At 46.8% G+C, this 14664-nt stretch overlaps 1 protein-coding gene across 1 annotated transcript in view; it reads left to right on the top strand.

The window, feature by feature from the left end:
• The window catches only part of col4a1 (collagen, type IV, alpha 1), a 38216-nt gene that overhangs the window by 13182 nt on the left and 10370 nt on the right, over positions 1-14664 (top strand). Inside the window, exons 2-12 of the mRNA XM_072444650.1 lie at positions 4030-4083; positions 4988-5077; positions 5176-5220; positions 5313-5357; positions 5449-5511; positions 5733-5786; positions 5877-5903; positions 14156-14230; positions 14301-14363; positions 14435-14470; positions 14554-14592. Coding sequence (XP_072300751.1) covers positions 4030-4083; positions 4988-5077; positions 5176-5220; positions 5313-5357; positions 5449-5511; positions 5733-5786; positions 5877-5903; positions 14156-14230; positions 14301-14363; positions 14435-14470; positions 14554-14592 — 591 coding nt within the window. The remainder of the gene's footprint in view (positions 1-4029; positions 4084-4987; positions 5078-5175; positions 5221-5312; positions 5358-5448; positions 5512-5732; positions 5787-5876; positions 5904-14155; positions 14231-14300; positions 14364-14434; positions 14471-14553; positions 14593-14664) is intronic.

The following is a 14664-nucleotide window of genomic DNA, read 5'->3' as shown; positions in this document are numbered from 1 at the left end:
TATAACTTGGTAGTGAAACAGAAGTGTCACCTAAGCTCCAATTGTTGTTTTTGTGTGCAATAGTCTTGTCTCCACTGTGCCATCCACTGTGGTGCCCTTGTGTTGGCATCTGATATCTCAGACTTGTGAAAGCAAACAGAGGGCCCAGCGTTTCCATGCCTGCTCTGTCTCTATAAACAGGCACAAACACACTGTCCTAGAGCCATGATTATGATAAGGCAGTGTTTTGTGCTGCATCTATACAGAATAAACACTGGCCGTTTCACAGTTTGGAGACACTGCTATCTTGTCTCAGGTATGTGGTAAATGCTGCTACAGACGTGAGACCTTTTTGATGATGTTTCCTCAAATGCTGTGTCTGCAGCTCCACAGGCCTCTGACAGTCTGTTTGCCCTGTGCATAATCACACTGTTTACCAATGGCAACGTCAGGTTCATCTCCCGTGACTTGGCCATCTTTGGTTGCAGCCCCTGTGTGTGGGAATAAAACCTTAAACGAATACACAGCTTTTTAAGAAGACTTTTTTTTGATGAGATGTAATTGTAGGATTTACAGATGTGAGTAGTGTGGATCTCCAAACCCATGTGATGCTCTCTAAGCTTTGGGGCAGGGAGCAGGCTCAGTAGTTTATAACGCTCTAAAAAGTTACTAAAAATAATAATAAATAATAATACAAAATTTGATAACAATTTACGATTATTAAGACCAAACAACGGTAAAATCTTAAAATCCAACTTTCTGAATGACAAAATAAAGTTAATGTGACCAAAACATCTAGATAAAAAAGTACTTTACATTTAGGTCTGTTTTTTTGGACTTGAATTAAAGTGGGCATCTTACTGATTTATAACGACTTAATTTCACTTCTTCTTATAAGATAAGATAAGATAAGATATTCCTTTATTGTCCCACATGGGGAAATTTCATTGGTGCAACGCAGGTAGATACAGAGGTAGATACAGAAGAACAGATCACTTATAGGAAGTCTGAAAAACACTTTCAGTAGAAGATCTCCTATAAATAAATAAAAACTCCCATAGACAAATAAATAAATAAATATTTATTTAAAAGTAGTAGATGTGGGTATTTCTCAATCGAAAACTGGCATTGATTGATTCCACACAAACATCTCTAGCAAATTGTATTTATAATCTAATTGTAAAGAGTTTTTATTTCATTTTTGGCTAACAGATGAAGGCCTACATAATTGCAGGTGGATTTTCTAGATAAACATGATCTTTACTCTCTATGTGAAGTGTTGTTTCTTATGCGAAATGGTGCATCTTCCTCTGTCATCAGATTGGATCAGCCCCTATGCCCCATCCTTAAATGTCTCTGATCACATTTCTCTTTTGACTTTTGCTGCAAGGGCAGTAATCAGACTGTTAAGAAGCCCTCAGTGATATCTCTTCTTTGGATTTAGGATAAGACTCTATGACTCTATGAGAAGTTCTATGAATGAAGAAAAACAAAAATATCACATACAGGAAATGTCACTTTGATGCAGCGGATTAGCTTATTTGGAAATGTTCTAGGAAAAGTTCAGAGGTTGCAATAGACAAACCAGTCTGACTGACAACATGGTCATGGATCCTCTTATTGCATTCGTGTACTTTTGCTCCCATGTACTACAGGCGCATGTAACCCAACACTTCGACCTCTGCCGCAGGTTAACTTCATTGAAACAAACGCACATGTAGCTACCTCAGTCATTCTCAAATAAATACCGCTTTTCCTCCGTTTGACTTACTATAACAATCTCATCTGGAGCAGCTGTTCCTTGTTTCCTGCTGTAAAGGGAAAATACACATATTATTATTACTAGCGAGCCAGTGTAAAAGTTGTGGGAGGTGTGAGAAAGAAAAAGAATGGGACGTTACGTTATTATTGCATTGAGTCACACACAGAGCAGGTGCGTTGGACTGGGGCCATTCAAAGTTCCCAGAGAACTACATATTGATTTCGTTATGAAGCATGTAAGTAAAGGCAATCTTTAACAAAATGAATGTGTGTGTTTTAGAGGTCAGTCCAGCAATAGATCAAAACTGTGGAATGAACGCAGTCGTGCGATATTTGTTGAACCTTCGGACAAGAGACAGACAGTGTTTGTAGCTGCGTGTGCTCTCTCTGCCCAGGCCATGTCCAAAAGATCCACCACTGATTTTGTCCCAACTCCTTTGCATGCGAGTCCAGAAACAGCTGAAGGGATGCTGCAGGAAAGAGAGGGAGAGAGGGAGAGAGGGAGAGACAGAGAGGGAGAGAGAGGGAATGAGAATGAGAATGAGAGAGAAAGAGAGTTTGAGAGAAAGAGAGAGAGAGAGAAAGAGTGGGAGAGAGAGACAGAGCAGTGGCGAGAGAAAGAGAATGAGAGATAGAAAGAAAGAGGGACAGAATGAGAGAAAAAGGGAGAGAAAGGGAGTGAAAGAAAGAAAGAAAGAAAGAGACTTAAGATAAACAGACTTTACAGTCACTTTTATTGACAACTCATTTTAAAACCCACACAAATCCATCTGACCATCATCAGGCCTGTTTCTTTCACAACATCTACAAAAGTAAAAGCAGCTCGCCCTCCCTCACCGTCCACACACTCTCAAACTCCTCTAGCGCCCCCACCAGAGTGATGTGCACGTGTTCAAGTCTGAGTCGTGCTGCGATCAGTTTCTTTAAGTTCCACAGAGTCCATACAGCCTGACCCAGCTCAGACTGAGCCAGATGCTCATTTTGGCCTGACCCAAAATCAAGTTTGGTAAAAGTACAGTTCGACGCTGTGTCTCCTCCTGATGACAGGAGGAGACACAGCGGCTGTGCAATGTTGGGTCAAAGCCCCCATGCACCACCCTCCACTGGAGGTCCGCACTGTCACAGAGAGAGAGAAGGCAAGAAAGAAAGAAAGAAAGAAAGAAAGCTTAAGTCTCAGAGAAACAGAGGCTGGTGGAGGGATGAAACCAGCTGCTTGGCTGATTCTCTTGTCTGTGTCGTTCCCAGCATGACAGGCTCCAGAAGTGGTCTACACTGTTGCCAGGGAACAATTGAATTTGAAACAATCTCATAATCCCAATATTGTTTGTCAATGCACCACTGTTTGCGCTGCACTGAAACACCTGCTTTATTGTGATGAATACAGAAAAAATAGTTGCGGCTAAAATTATGAACAAGTTAGACTAAAAGATAAAATAAATAAATAGAAGAATTTATTGGCGAAAACATTTTCATCAATTTTCAGATAATTTGTATTGCCAAACTGAATTTGTGTGAATTTGACAAAGAGGGATGTTAGCTGTTATCTGTCTTTTGCCAATGAACCCTTTATACACTAATACTTATACACAAAACTTGCCCTATACAAGGTCCACTGTGGCTGTGTGTGTGGCGCCTCGGAAAATACTGTGTTCCAAGAGTTTATTGGGATTACCTTTTGCCATCCATAAATACACAGATCTCCAGTCCACATACACAACAACAGGATAGATTAAACTGTTTACCTCCTCACAGCAACACCCGAACGCTTCCTTCTTCCCCTTTATATAGGGCAGGTAATTGCAGGACAAGGACAGGCAGATTGGCTCCAACACATGCAATACAATCATAAATAAGTGTCTTTGCTGCTGATTATTATTCATGTTTAATATTGATGCATGCATTAACATGACATCACACCGCTGTAATTGGTCCAACATTTAAAACTGAGCTTTGATTGATAATGGTTAAATTCTGTAACTACTGAGCACATCCATTCCTCATCCACCTTTTTGTCGCGTCTCGCCTCGACTAACATCCTGCTCTACGGTTCACGTGCCGACCTCCTCAAGAGACTCACAGACTCATGTTTTATTTGTGTTTTTGTCTGATGTGAACTGTGAAGCGTCTTTGAGATATAATATAAGGAATTCTAATTAAAAAAAAACATAGCCGACTCATTGAGGTCACTCGCACAATATAAATATTTGTTTTCAACTTTTCAATTTCTTTTTATATTTTCTTTTTAATACTGTGTTTTTGTCATGAACCTTATTGTTTGTCTCTCTGTAGGGCTGTGGGGCAGCGTGTGGAAAATGTGACTGCAGTGGTGTAAAAGGAGCAAAGGTAAGAATGGTCAGATTTAGATTTATTTATATGTATTTATTTATTTATAGGGACAGTGCATATTAATGAAAATACAATGTAAATAGTGTACTACATACTACGGCTGTACATACACGCAATAACAAACAAACAGTACAAATGACAACATCAGGGTCAGTGATCACAGATTCTTCTCGAGCCAAGGTTTGAGGTTTGTCTTAAATGTATAAAATGTGTAAAATGACTGTTTCTGATCACACAGTGTTCCAACATCACCTGGAGCAGAGGCTCGGGGCACTCTGTCACTTCTCATCTGAATTTGATAAACTCATTCTGAGGAGTTGAAGAAAGTCAATTTCTAATTGAACACGCACATTTTCTTTATATGATCAAATCAAATCTGTCTTCTTCAGACAAGTTGTCCATGTCCATATCCACGTGTGAATGTCTGTGTGTGAATCCTTTCTTTTGTGTTTGAACTTTGATTCAAGCTTAGGACCCGGCACGCACGTTTAATACGTTTTTGATTTGTCCTAACGTGTCCCTTAAAGTCAATGCTGTCTCCTAGTGGTCTTTTGAAAAAAATACATTTCTGACAATTCTTTTCAAAAAAGGGCCATTATGTATTTTATTATAAGGTACATAAGCCTTTTGCAGTCAGCCCCAGGTAAACACAGAAATTACCTTTTTAATAAAAAAATAAAAAAAATGACATAATGTATCAATCTACATAATTTACAGTAAATGGTTTTCCATCCATCCATCCATTTTCTACCGCTTGTTCCCTTTCGGGGTCGCGGGTGACTGGAGCCTATCCCAGTGACTTCGGGCCTTAGGCGGGGTACACCTAATGTCTGTAATGTCTATGTCTATGTCAGTAAATGGTTTTGTTTTTTTAACTTACTATATTTTTATATGTGTCCAGGGTGAGCGCGGGTTTCCTGGTCTTCAGGGGAACATGGGGTTTCCAGGGATGCAGGGACCTGAGGGACCATCAGGACCAATGGGCCCAATGGTAAAAATAATACACATGTTTAAAATGCATTAAAAACATGTGATCACCTTATACTGAAAACAGGACGTGGGACTGATTATTGATTATTTGTGTCTAAGGGAGATACTGGTGAATCGGGAGCCTCTGGACTTAAAGGAGTACGAGTGAGTAAAGAATGACCTGGGACATGAGACAATAGGTCAGGTTTGGTAACATTGGACTGTCCAATGACACAACAGTGTTTGTTCTTACACAGGGTCCTGCTGGTTTACCAGGTTTTCCAGGAAACCCTGGACTACCAGTAAGTTAATGACTATTATACTTGTCCATATCAATTTTTTACCACCCTCTTTTTGTGTAGAAATGTGACATTAATAATACTCTGTTTATAGGGTATTAATGGAAACGATGGCCCTCCTGGTGTCCCAGGTATCCCAGGATGCAATGGGACAAAAGTAAGCCTCTTGTCTGTTTTGTAATGTTTATTCAGCTTAGGGATCATCTCAAAATGGGTTGAAGCTGAAAAAATGTATATCTGCTTTTCTTTATAGGATTTTAACAATATATGATTTTATAACAATACCCAGAGTATTAAAAATGTTCATATCATCAGGGTAATATATTGCCCACCTCTAATTCACACGTCTGCTATTGATTGCCTGTTCTTGTATTTCAGGGAGAATTGGGCAGAGATGGTTCCCCTGGTTTTCCTGGACTTCAAGGAAATCCTGTAAGAAACTGCTCTAACTTACCTAAGTCTTGTGTTTGAGAACAATTACATTATATTTGTTTAATCCGTCTATTTTCTCACACTGCCTAGGGTATCCCAGGAATACCAGGAATGAAGGTGAGCAAACATAATATTATAAGTGATATGTGTACATTTAAATGTAACAATATTATATGTGGTATCACCCTGATGCTGTTTTGTTATATGATAATTATGTGCTTATCTACTTATGGCAGCTCAATGCTCAGAAACAAATACATCCTAAGCTTTCATGATCTGAACATCTGAGTGACTGATTAAATCATCATAAAATAATCATAAACATAAAAACATTTTAAACATCATTTTACTTTTTAGTATAGCATCAGACTTATGTTGAACTGTTCCAGACACTCAAAATTGCTTTACATTGAGTGCGTTATTCACTGACTCCCGACACTCGTTCATACGATCCCAGGGTTAGACTCATAAACAAGGCCAGTTTAGTGTCTTGTCACAACCACAGAGTCAGCGCTGGGATCAAACTGGCACACCACGATTAGGCAGATTGTTTAGTTACATGCCCTTCTTGTCACATTGTTTTTGTTGTTGTTTTTTTGTGACATGATCCTCATGAATGTGCTGGATTGTAGCCATGGCATAATTCTTACCCATTGTCCTGCGTTCACACTCACAAACACGATGTCATTCATATACAGTGTGTGGGCACTACAACCTACTTGAGATCTACATGGTGATATTTCCATCATATGGAGTTGTCACACTTCCACAAACACCACATCAAAATTGAGACTGAACTTGGACTAATTTGGGAACTACACCTGGACTTGACCATGACTTAACCAGAACCAGAACAAGATCAAGTCTACATCATCACATCTAGGGGGCTACAGTAGCTCGGTTGGTAGACTGTCCATCCATCTTCCGTTTATCTGGGGCCAGGTTGCGGGGGCAGAGACTCCCAGACTTCCCTCGCCCCAGTTCCTCTGGGGGATTCTGAGGCTTTCACAGGACAGCCGAGAGACATAATAGTTGTTAGACTGTTTGTCTTCTGATCCAACGGTATATAAACAGTGATCCACTGGCCCACAGGTTGGCGTATTGTTGTTATGTCCTTAGACAAGACACTCAGCCCACGTCATACACTGATGTGTGGATGGGTGACTGCCTGGATGTAAAGCGCCTTGAAAGTTTGCCTTTGTGGCAGTACGAGTGTTTTGATATTGTTTAAATGGTAAGTTGTCCAACAACGCCACCCCAATTTAAACTGGGGAAAATTAGTAAGGCACGCAGATAAGGATTACTGATGAGACAGAGACAGTTCCATAAATTACAACATGTTTATTATTTAACTAGATAATGCTAACAATCTAAAACACATTTTAAACAAGACAATAATATTTTTAAACAATCTAATCTAAAAGCTGAAATGCTACCACTCAACACCACGCACACCCACTCACACACACATACACATACACATGAACAAACTCAATAAGACCGTTGGAGGGGGCGCTGAGGCTTAGCCGTGGAGGTAAACAAATGGGGCAGTAACCTAATAAGAAAACGCCAAAACAACAAAACAGTGCACCACAAACCAAAACGCGGGAACCACCACCAGGGGAATCCACCACGGTGTCAGACCATCAGCCCCTATAACACAGAAACATGTATTAAAAGCGGTACATAATTTGAGTCCAGTGTAGGCACGGCAAAGGGATATGCAGGTAGAGCAGCAGAAAAATGTCTATATCGCGCCCATGCGCGACACACCCAGCGCAGAGCTGGTACAGACCACGGGAGAGCACAATCGGGCAGCGTGGGGGCACAATCAAGCGCCGGCCTGCGCCGTCAGTCCGACCAGGAGGATGTTAGTCCGCGCAAAGCGGGTTACTCCGAGCACAGCGGCAGCGGCAAAGCGGCAGCAAAGCGACAGCAAAGCGACAGCAAAGCGACAGCAAAGCGGCAGCTCCTACATACAGCGGAGGAATCAAACACTGAATTTGGTTGTTAACACTAGTTTGCCACTGACCCAGGCATACTTACTCTTTGGAGCGCGACTTAGAGCTCCGATGAGGGAGAGGCGAGAGCGAACAGCTACGTCAAAGCCTATAAAACAGGAGAGCCTAAGCGCGTCAGACGATCGCGGATCTTAAAATGAGGGGCGCTTACCTAAGCTTGCGGTAGTGAGTGACCCGCATCTGTGGTTACAGGTGACTGTCCGTGCTAACAAAAAGGAGTCTAAGATTAGAAGACAGTCCACAACATTTAGGAGGGAGACAGCGCTCCGCTTACCTGCCGTGAGGCGCTGGAGGAACGCGGAAGTGTGACGCCGGTGGGCGGGCACAATGCGAGAGGCCAGAGGGAGCGTAAAAATCAGGGGGGGCATTTTTATGAATGGCGACCGGCATGAATGGCCAATGAGAACGCGGGCTCAGATCTAAGGGCGGCCCAAAATGCGATATGGCCACATCCACTCCCCCAATCTGCATCGGCGCCCCGCCGATGGCCTAAAACAGCCTAAAAGCTGGCACTTGTGGAAGGAGCCGGGGACTCTGACTCCCCTTGAGGCTGCCGACTCACCGGTCTTGGGAGATGATGGAGGTTCTGATGTTTGCCCGCTGTTGGCCTTGTGGACCTACGCACGGACCGCTCAGTTGGACCAGTCATGGAGGTAGTGACTGTCACAAACTGGGGCTGGTCGGCAAAGGAATCAGGTGGAACCAAAATGGGTCCAGCAGCATCTGGGGAAGAGCACCATATTGCCCCAGAGGGTGGTTCAAGTGCTGCAGCCAGCCGAGCTGGTGTTACCTCTGTAACGGGCGGTAAAGCCTGCGGAAGCAGGAACAAATCGCCCTCGTGGGACGACCCCTCTTCAGGGTTTCGCACCGTGGGCTCCACTGGAGGGACTGATGCTGGAGCGAGATCTGGAACCTCACTCTGGATCAGGCACTTCAACAGGGAGCGGTGCACCCTCTTGATTTTAGTCGGTTGTCCAACTGGGGCAACTGTGTACACAGTTCCACCCTCATGTGGAACTTGCACAACCACATGTTTAGTGGGGCACCACTGGTCTTGAATTTTCTGGCGGCCTCTCACACCGTAGTCCCGGAGCAACACGAGCTGGCCCTCATTAAGGGGTAACTCCTGGACATGTCGGTCGTGGGTTGCCTTTCTACGGGCAGCAGCTAAACGCAGTTTCTCTCTTGCTCCATCGAAAGCCATTTGCAGACGGGCCTGGTGCTCCTTAACCCACTCGTGTACAGTCCCGCCAAGTGGGTCCTGTACCTGTCCCAGCAAGAAGTCGATAGGGAGCCGCGGTTCCTGCCCAAACATCAAAAAGAATGGAGACTCCCCAGTCGACTGATGTGGGGTAGTGTTATAGGCAAAGAGCACCTGTGGCAAGCAAGCGCTCCAGTCCCTCTTACGGGACACAGGCAGAGCACGCAGCAAGTTGTGCAGCGTCCGATTGAAGCGCTCACACTGCCCATTCCCAGCAGGGTGGTAAGGAGTAGTGCGCGACTTCACAATCCCATACAGACTGCACAACTGCTGGATCAGTTGGCTCTCAAAATTACGGCCCTGGTCAGAGTGGATGCGGGCCGGAACCCCAAACTTGCCAAACCACTCCGTTACCAGAACCTGTGCAACCGTACTGGCACGTTGGTCGCGGGTTGGCACCGCCATTGTGTACTTGCTGAAGACATCAGTCATCACAAGAACATTTTCTAGGCCAGCTGCGGTTGGCTCCAACAGCGTAAAATCAATAGCCACAATTTCATTTGGTCTTGAAGAGAGTAGGTGGCCCATGAAGGCATGTGTCGCATGATCATTGTTCTTTGCGAACTGACACCTCTCACAAGCCTGGCACCACTGGGTGACCTCCTGGGACATACCTGGCCAATAACAGCGGGGGCGAAGCAGAGCCAATGTCCTCTCCACGCCTTGATGCCCATGGTCTTGATGGACCTGATTGAGGACCTCCCGAACCAAAGCCCTAGGCAGGACGAGTTGGCAAACTGCCCCACCACCGTCGGAGCGGAACACCTGCCTGTACAACAAACCGCCCAGCTCCACCAGATGGTCCCACTGACTCACCAGAACCGAGGCCGGCTGCGAGAGGACACGCCGCTCTTCACGAGTGGGCCGGCGCTGTTCTACCCAGAAAGTCAGGATCTCCTGAATGACTGGGTCAGCCTGCTGGAGTGTATAAAGAGCAGCAGGGGAATGGTGGGGGAAGACTGTTACTACAGACTGAGTTGCCACCGCCTGTACCCCCTGCAAGGCTTGCTGTAATGGCTGCGGTAGAGAGGTACTTGCTGCTACCCCGGACTCGTCCCTGGGTGAGGGCCATGGCTGACGGGACAAGGCATCAGCATTCCGGTTCGACTTACCCGATCGATACTTCAGTTCAAAATCAAACAACGCCAACTGGGCTGCCCAACGCTGCTCCACAGCACCCAGTTTAGCAGACGCGAGATAGCTCAGGGGGTTATTGTCTGTATAGACCACGCACTTGTGGCCCAACAGATACTCTCTGAACTTCTCCGTCAATGCCCATTTAAGAGCCAATAGCTCCAGTTTCATGGAGCTATAATTGGACATATTCCGCTCTGTAAGTCGGAGTCCTCTGCTAGCATATGCGATGGGTCTGACTTTCCCCTCCTGCTCCTGGGAGAGAACTGCGCCTAAGCCCACATGGCTGGCGTCTACTTCCAGGATAAAGGGAAGAGAAAAATCTGCATATGCCAGCACTGGGGCAGACGTGAGTTTGGCCTTCAAGGTCTCGAAGCTCTGCTGGCACTCCTCAGTCCAAGGGACTGCAGCACGCCGAGAGGTTCTCTTCCCCAACCGACTCCCGGTCAGCTCGGCCACTCTGCGATGTAAGGGAGCGGCCAGTTTAGCAAAGCCGTCGACAAAACGTCGGTAGTAGCTTGCAAACCCCAAGAAGGAGCGCAGGTCAGAAACCGTAGATGGGACAGGCCAGTTTGCTACTACGTCAATTTTGCCGGGATCAGTGGCCACTCCCTGGTCAGAAATCACGTGCCCCAAATAGTGCACCTCCCGCTGGAAGAACCGGCACTTGCTCTGCTTTGCCTTGAGCCCTTCCTTCTGCAACCTCCCAAGCACCACCTCCAGCCTCTCCAGGTGTTGCCTTACCGTAGATGAAAAAACCACAATATCATCCAGGTAGAGGAGGAGAGACTGGCACTGCTGGTCACCAAAAATGCGTTGCATAAGTCGTTGGAAGGTGCTGGGAGCGTTGCAGAGCCCAAAAGGCATGCGATTCCACTCAAACAGACCAAAAGGTGTACAGAACGCCGTCTTGTGCCGATCGCCCTCTGCGACAGGGACCTGATTGTACCCGCTGGCCAGATCCAAAGTGGAAAACCAGCGGGCCCCCGTCAAAGCGTCGAGCGACTCTTCGATACGTGGGAGTGGAAAGGCATCCTTTCGGGTCTTTATGTTCAGTTGGCGATAGTCAACACATAGACGAAGGCTGCCGTCCTTCTTCCGGACCAAGACAATGGGTGATGCATAGGGGCTGGAGCTCTCTCTGATTATCTGCGCTTTCAAGAGCTGATGGATATGCTCTTTGACCAGCTCGTACTCAGATGGCGGGATACGGCGGTAGCGCTGACGGACTGGGACATCATCCAGTAGTGGAATGTCATGGGTGATCAGGTTGGTACAACCCAGATCCTGATCATTCGCAGCAAACACAGAGGAATATTTCCAAAGTAATGCCCGCACCTCCACCTGCTCCTCAGGGGGCAGGGGAGATAGGTCAATGGCTGCTATGGGGTCCGTGGCGGAGGAAGCGACACTTTGAGAGGAGACACTCGCAGCCACTGCGGGAAATTCCGTCACTCCTGCAGGAAGACTCACCACATTGACATTGTCCAGAGTCCCTACTAGGGTACGCGGGTAAAGCAGCACATCGTTGTCACCGACATTGACAATGGGAATGTACGCCGTGCCACGGACTACCTGGACCAGAGCAGGGGATGCCAGCAGGCCTGCAGGCAATCCCTGCTCCAAAGGCTCAAACAAGACCGTGGCACCCGAATAATGTGTCGAACAGGTAGCAGGGACGATTTTCGTAACACCCCCCGGGATGCGAACAGCTCGTTTTCCCTGCAACTTGACCCTACCTGGTTGTTTGGGGGTGGGCCGCAGGTCTGCAGCGTGGCACCTCTGAAACGCTTCCACCAATGGAGTTGGGCATGTGACCACAGGGGCTGTATCAAAAAGTGCAGGCCCATACTGTCCAAACAGTTCCTTATAACACCTGCGGAGCACATTCATTCCCAAAACTCCAGGGACTTGGGGAGAGCATTGACCAGACGGGTCCCTCACTACTAACACTCCACAGTGGGGCATCACTTTACCACAGAGCTCAATAGGTAATTCTAAATATCCAATGTAAGGGATGGACAGACCATTGGCAGCTTTAAGCTGTAGCCAATGGCAAGCCTGCAAGCGTTCTTCCCCCCATGGCTCAAAATGCCTGCGGAAAAAGCTTTCTGTAATGGTAGACACCATCGACCCAGTGTCCACAAGACATGGCACAATTACGCCATCCATGTCTACATCAAGATGTGGACAGGATGCTATCAACTTTGGAGCGTTCCCCCCTCCGTTAGTGGTTGAGCTAGTGGATGCCCCACCCGTGCGTTGGCTCCGCGACACGGTGGGCGCTAGTTTTCCGACGTTTGATTAAAGCGACGGCGGGTCGGCAAAGAGGGTTCGTGGCGACTGGGAACACGAGGGCCATCACAGTCTCTGGCAATATGGCCAGGTTGCTGGCAACGATTACACACAATCGGGCCATAACGAGGGGAGCGACTACGCTGGTGTGCAGTTTGCGTGTTCTGCAATAATGCAATGCTTTGCGTCAACAGCTCAAGTTGTTCCTGTTGCTTTTTCAACATCTCCTTCATTTCGCTAACCTCAGTCCGTGTAGGGGTGGCCTCAGGCCCCGGGTTTCCACGCATGGCATATTGTATACCAAAGGCCGAGGGCACTGAATTGCTTCGACCTCTCATGCCGGCCGGCAGACCTTCAAGCTCCCACCTGATTGCCTCTCCCCTGACCTCAAGCAGAGTCGCCCTAGGGCACCGGCGCACATACTGTTTTAACTCACGACGCAAGGAACCATCACTCACGTGCTCAATAAACTGGTCGCGCATTAAATCCTCAGCATTTGGCATGTATCCCGGGGCTTGCATTTTAACCCTTTCCATCAAGCTCAGCAGGGCCAGGGAGAACTCCTGCAATGTCTCACCTTCCTGCTGTCTCCTGGAGAAGAGGGCCTCCTGCAGAGCAACATAGGACTCTGTGCACCCGTATAATTCCTTAAGAATAGAGACTATCCTAGTCGGGTCCTGGCGCTCTGCGGCAGATCGATATTTTAGTTCTTCCTTCGCCTCCCCCTCCAGGTGATCAAGAAGGAAGTATGCCTGGTCCGCCAGTGACAGGTGCCGAGCCCTCATACAGGCCTGTGCTTCCTCGGCCCACTCACCCACACTAATCCCTGTACTGCCCCTAAACATGGGACATTTTCGGTCCCTCGGAATAAATACCAACCGGTCTATGGCAGGGGTGGCGGGGGGCACAGGCACTGCAGAGCCACCAGCACCAGAACCAGCTGCAGCGCGTCCCTGGCGCAGCTGTACATTATCTGCTTTGAGTTGAGTAATTTGGTTCCTTAATTCCTGCAGCTCTTCCTCCATGGCTGCAAGTCTGTTGCTCAAAAGAGAGACTGCCGCTTTGCCTCTTTGAAAAAACACACAAGTTACTTTTGCCGCTTGCCACAACAATCACAAAAATCAAATACACAAATAACTTTGGTGGAACTAGCCTCTGCCTCCAAAACAGCAAATCCTGCCAACAACGCCAAAAATGTGGCAGTAAAGCGACAGCAAAGCGGCAGCAAAGCGACAGCAAAGCGGCAGCTCTCTTTGGAGCGCGACTTAGAGCTCCGATGAGGGAGAGGCGAGAGCGAACAGCTACGTCAAAGCCTAAGCTTGCGGTAGTGAGTGACCCGCATCTGTGGTTACAGGTGACTGTCCGTGCTGCCGTGAGGCGCTGGAGGAACGCGGAAGTGTGACGCCGGTGGGCGGGCACAATGCGAGAGGCCAGAGGGGGCGTAAAAATCAGGGGGGGCATTTTTATGAATGGCGACCGGCATGAATGGCCAATGAGAACGCGGGCTCAGATCTAAGGGCGGCCCAAAATGCGATATGGCCACACCTTGTTAGAAAGTATGTAGAAAAGCGCTATATACATGTGACCATCTACCACTTTACATCTAAACTTTATAAAGTTTAGATCATGATTTTTTCCCATTGTTCTGTGCACTATAGGGTGACCCTGGTGGTGTTATGGGGATAGTTCCACTAAAAGGAGACAGAGGCTTTCCTGGTACTCCCGGCCTTCCAGTAAGTTTTGGATCTGGTCTTATTAACATTAAACTGTAATTGTCAATCACCCATGCTTTTTTTTTCATAGGGTCCAATTGGACCACCTGGGCGTGCTGGACCCAGTGGGCCTCGAGGGGATCAAGGACCAAAGGTGAGAAAATCCTCATATTGATCGGCACAAATTATGTTGTGTTCTTAAAACTGATTTGACTGTTTACACAGGGTGACGCTGGCCCTCCCGGACACCCAGGAGAGAAAGTAAGACACATACTAAGCACACCCCAACTTCAAGTTCTCTCTCAGATACCAAACTTACTACGTATATTGTTTTTTTGACACAGGGAGACAGGCTGGCCTTTGTGAGTGAGAAAGGAGACAAGGTGAGGATATGTTTTATCTAATTAAAAAATATGAGAAAAACAAACAACTTTTCAATAAGGGATTATTATACC

Source organism: Eucyclogobius newberryi, unplaced genomic scaffold (assembly GCF_026437365.1).
Source record: "Eucyclogobius newberryi isolate DKJ021-1_F unplaced genomic scaffold, fEucNew1.0.hap1 SCAF_14, whole genome shotgun sequence".
Lineage (NCBI taxonomy): Eukaryota > Metazoa > Chordata > Actinopteri > Gobiiformes > Gobiidae > Eucyclogobius > Eucyclogobius newberryi.
Note: the sequence above shows the minus strand (reverse complement) of the source record. Positions and strands in the feature narration are given on the sequence as shown.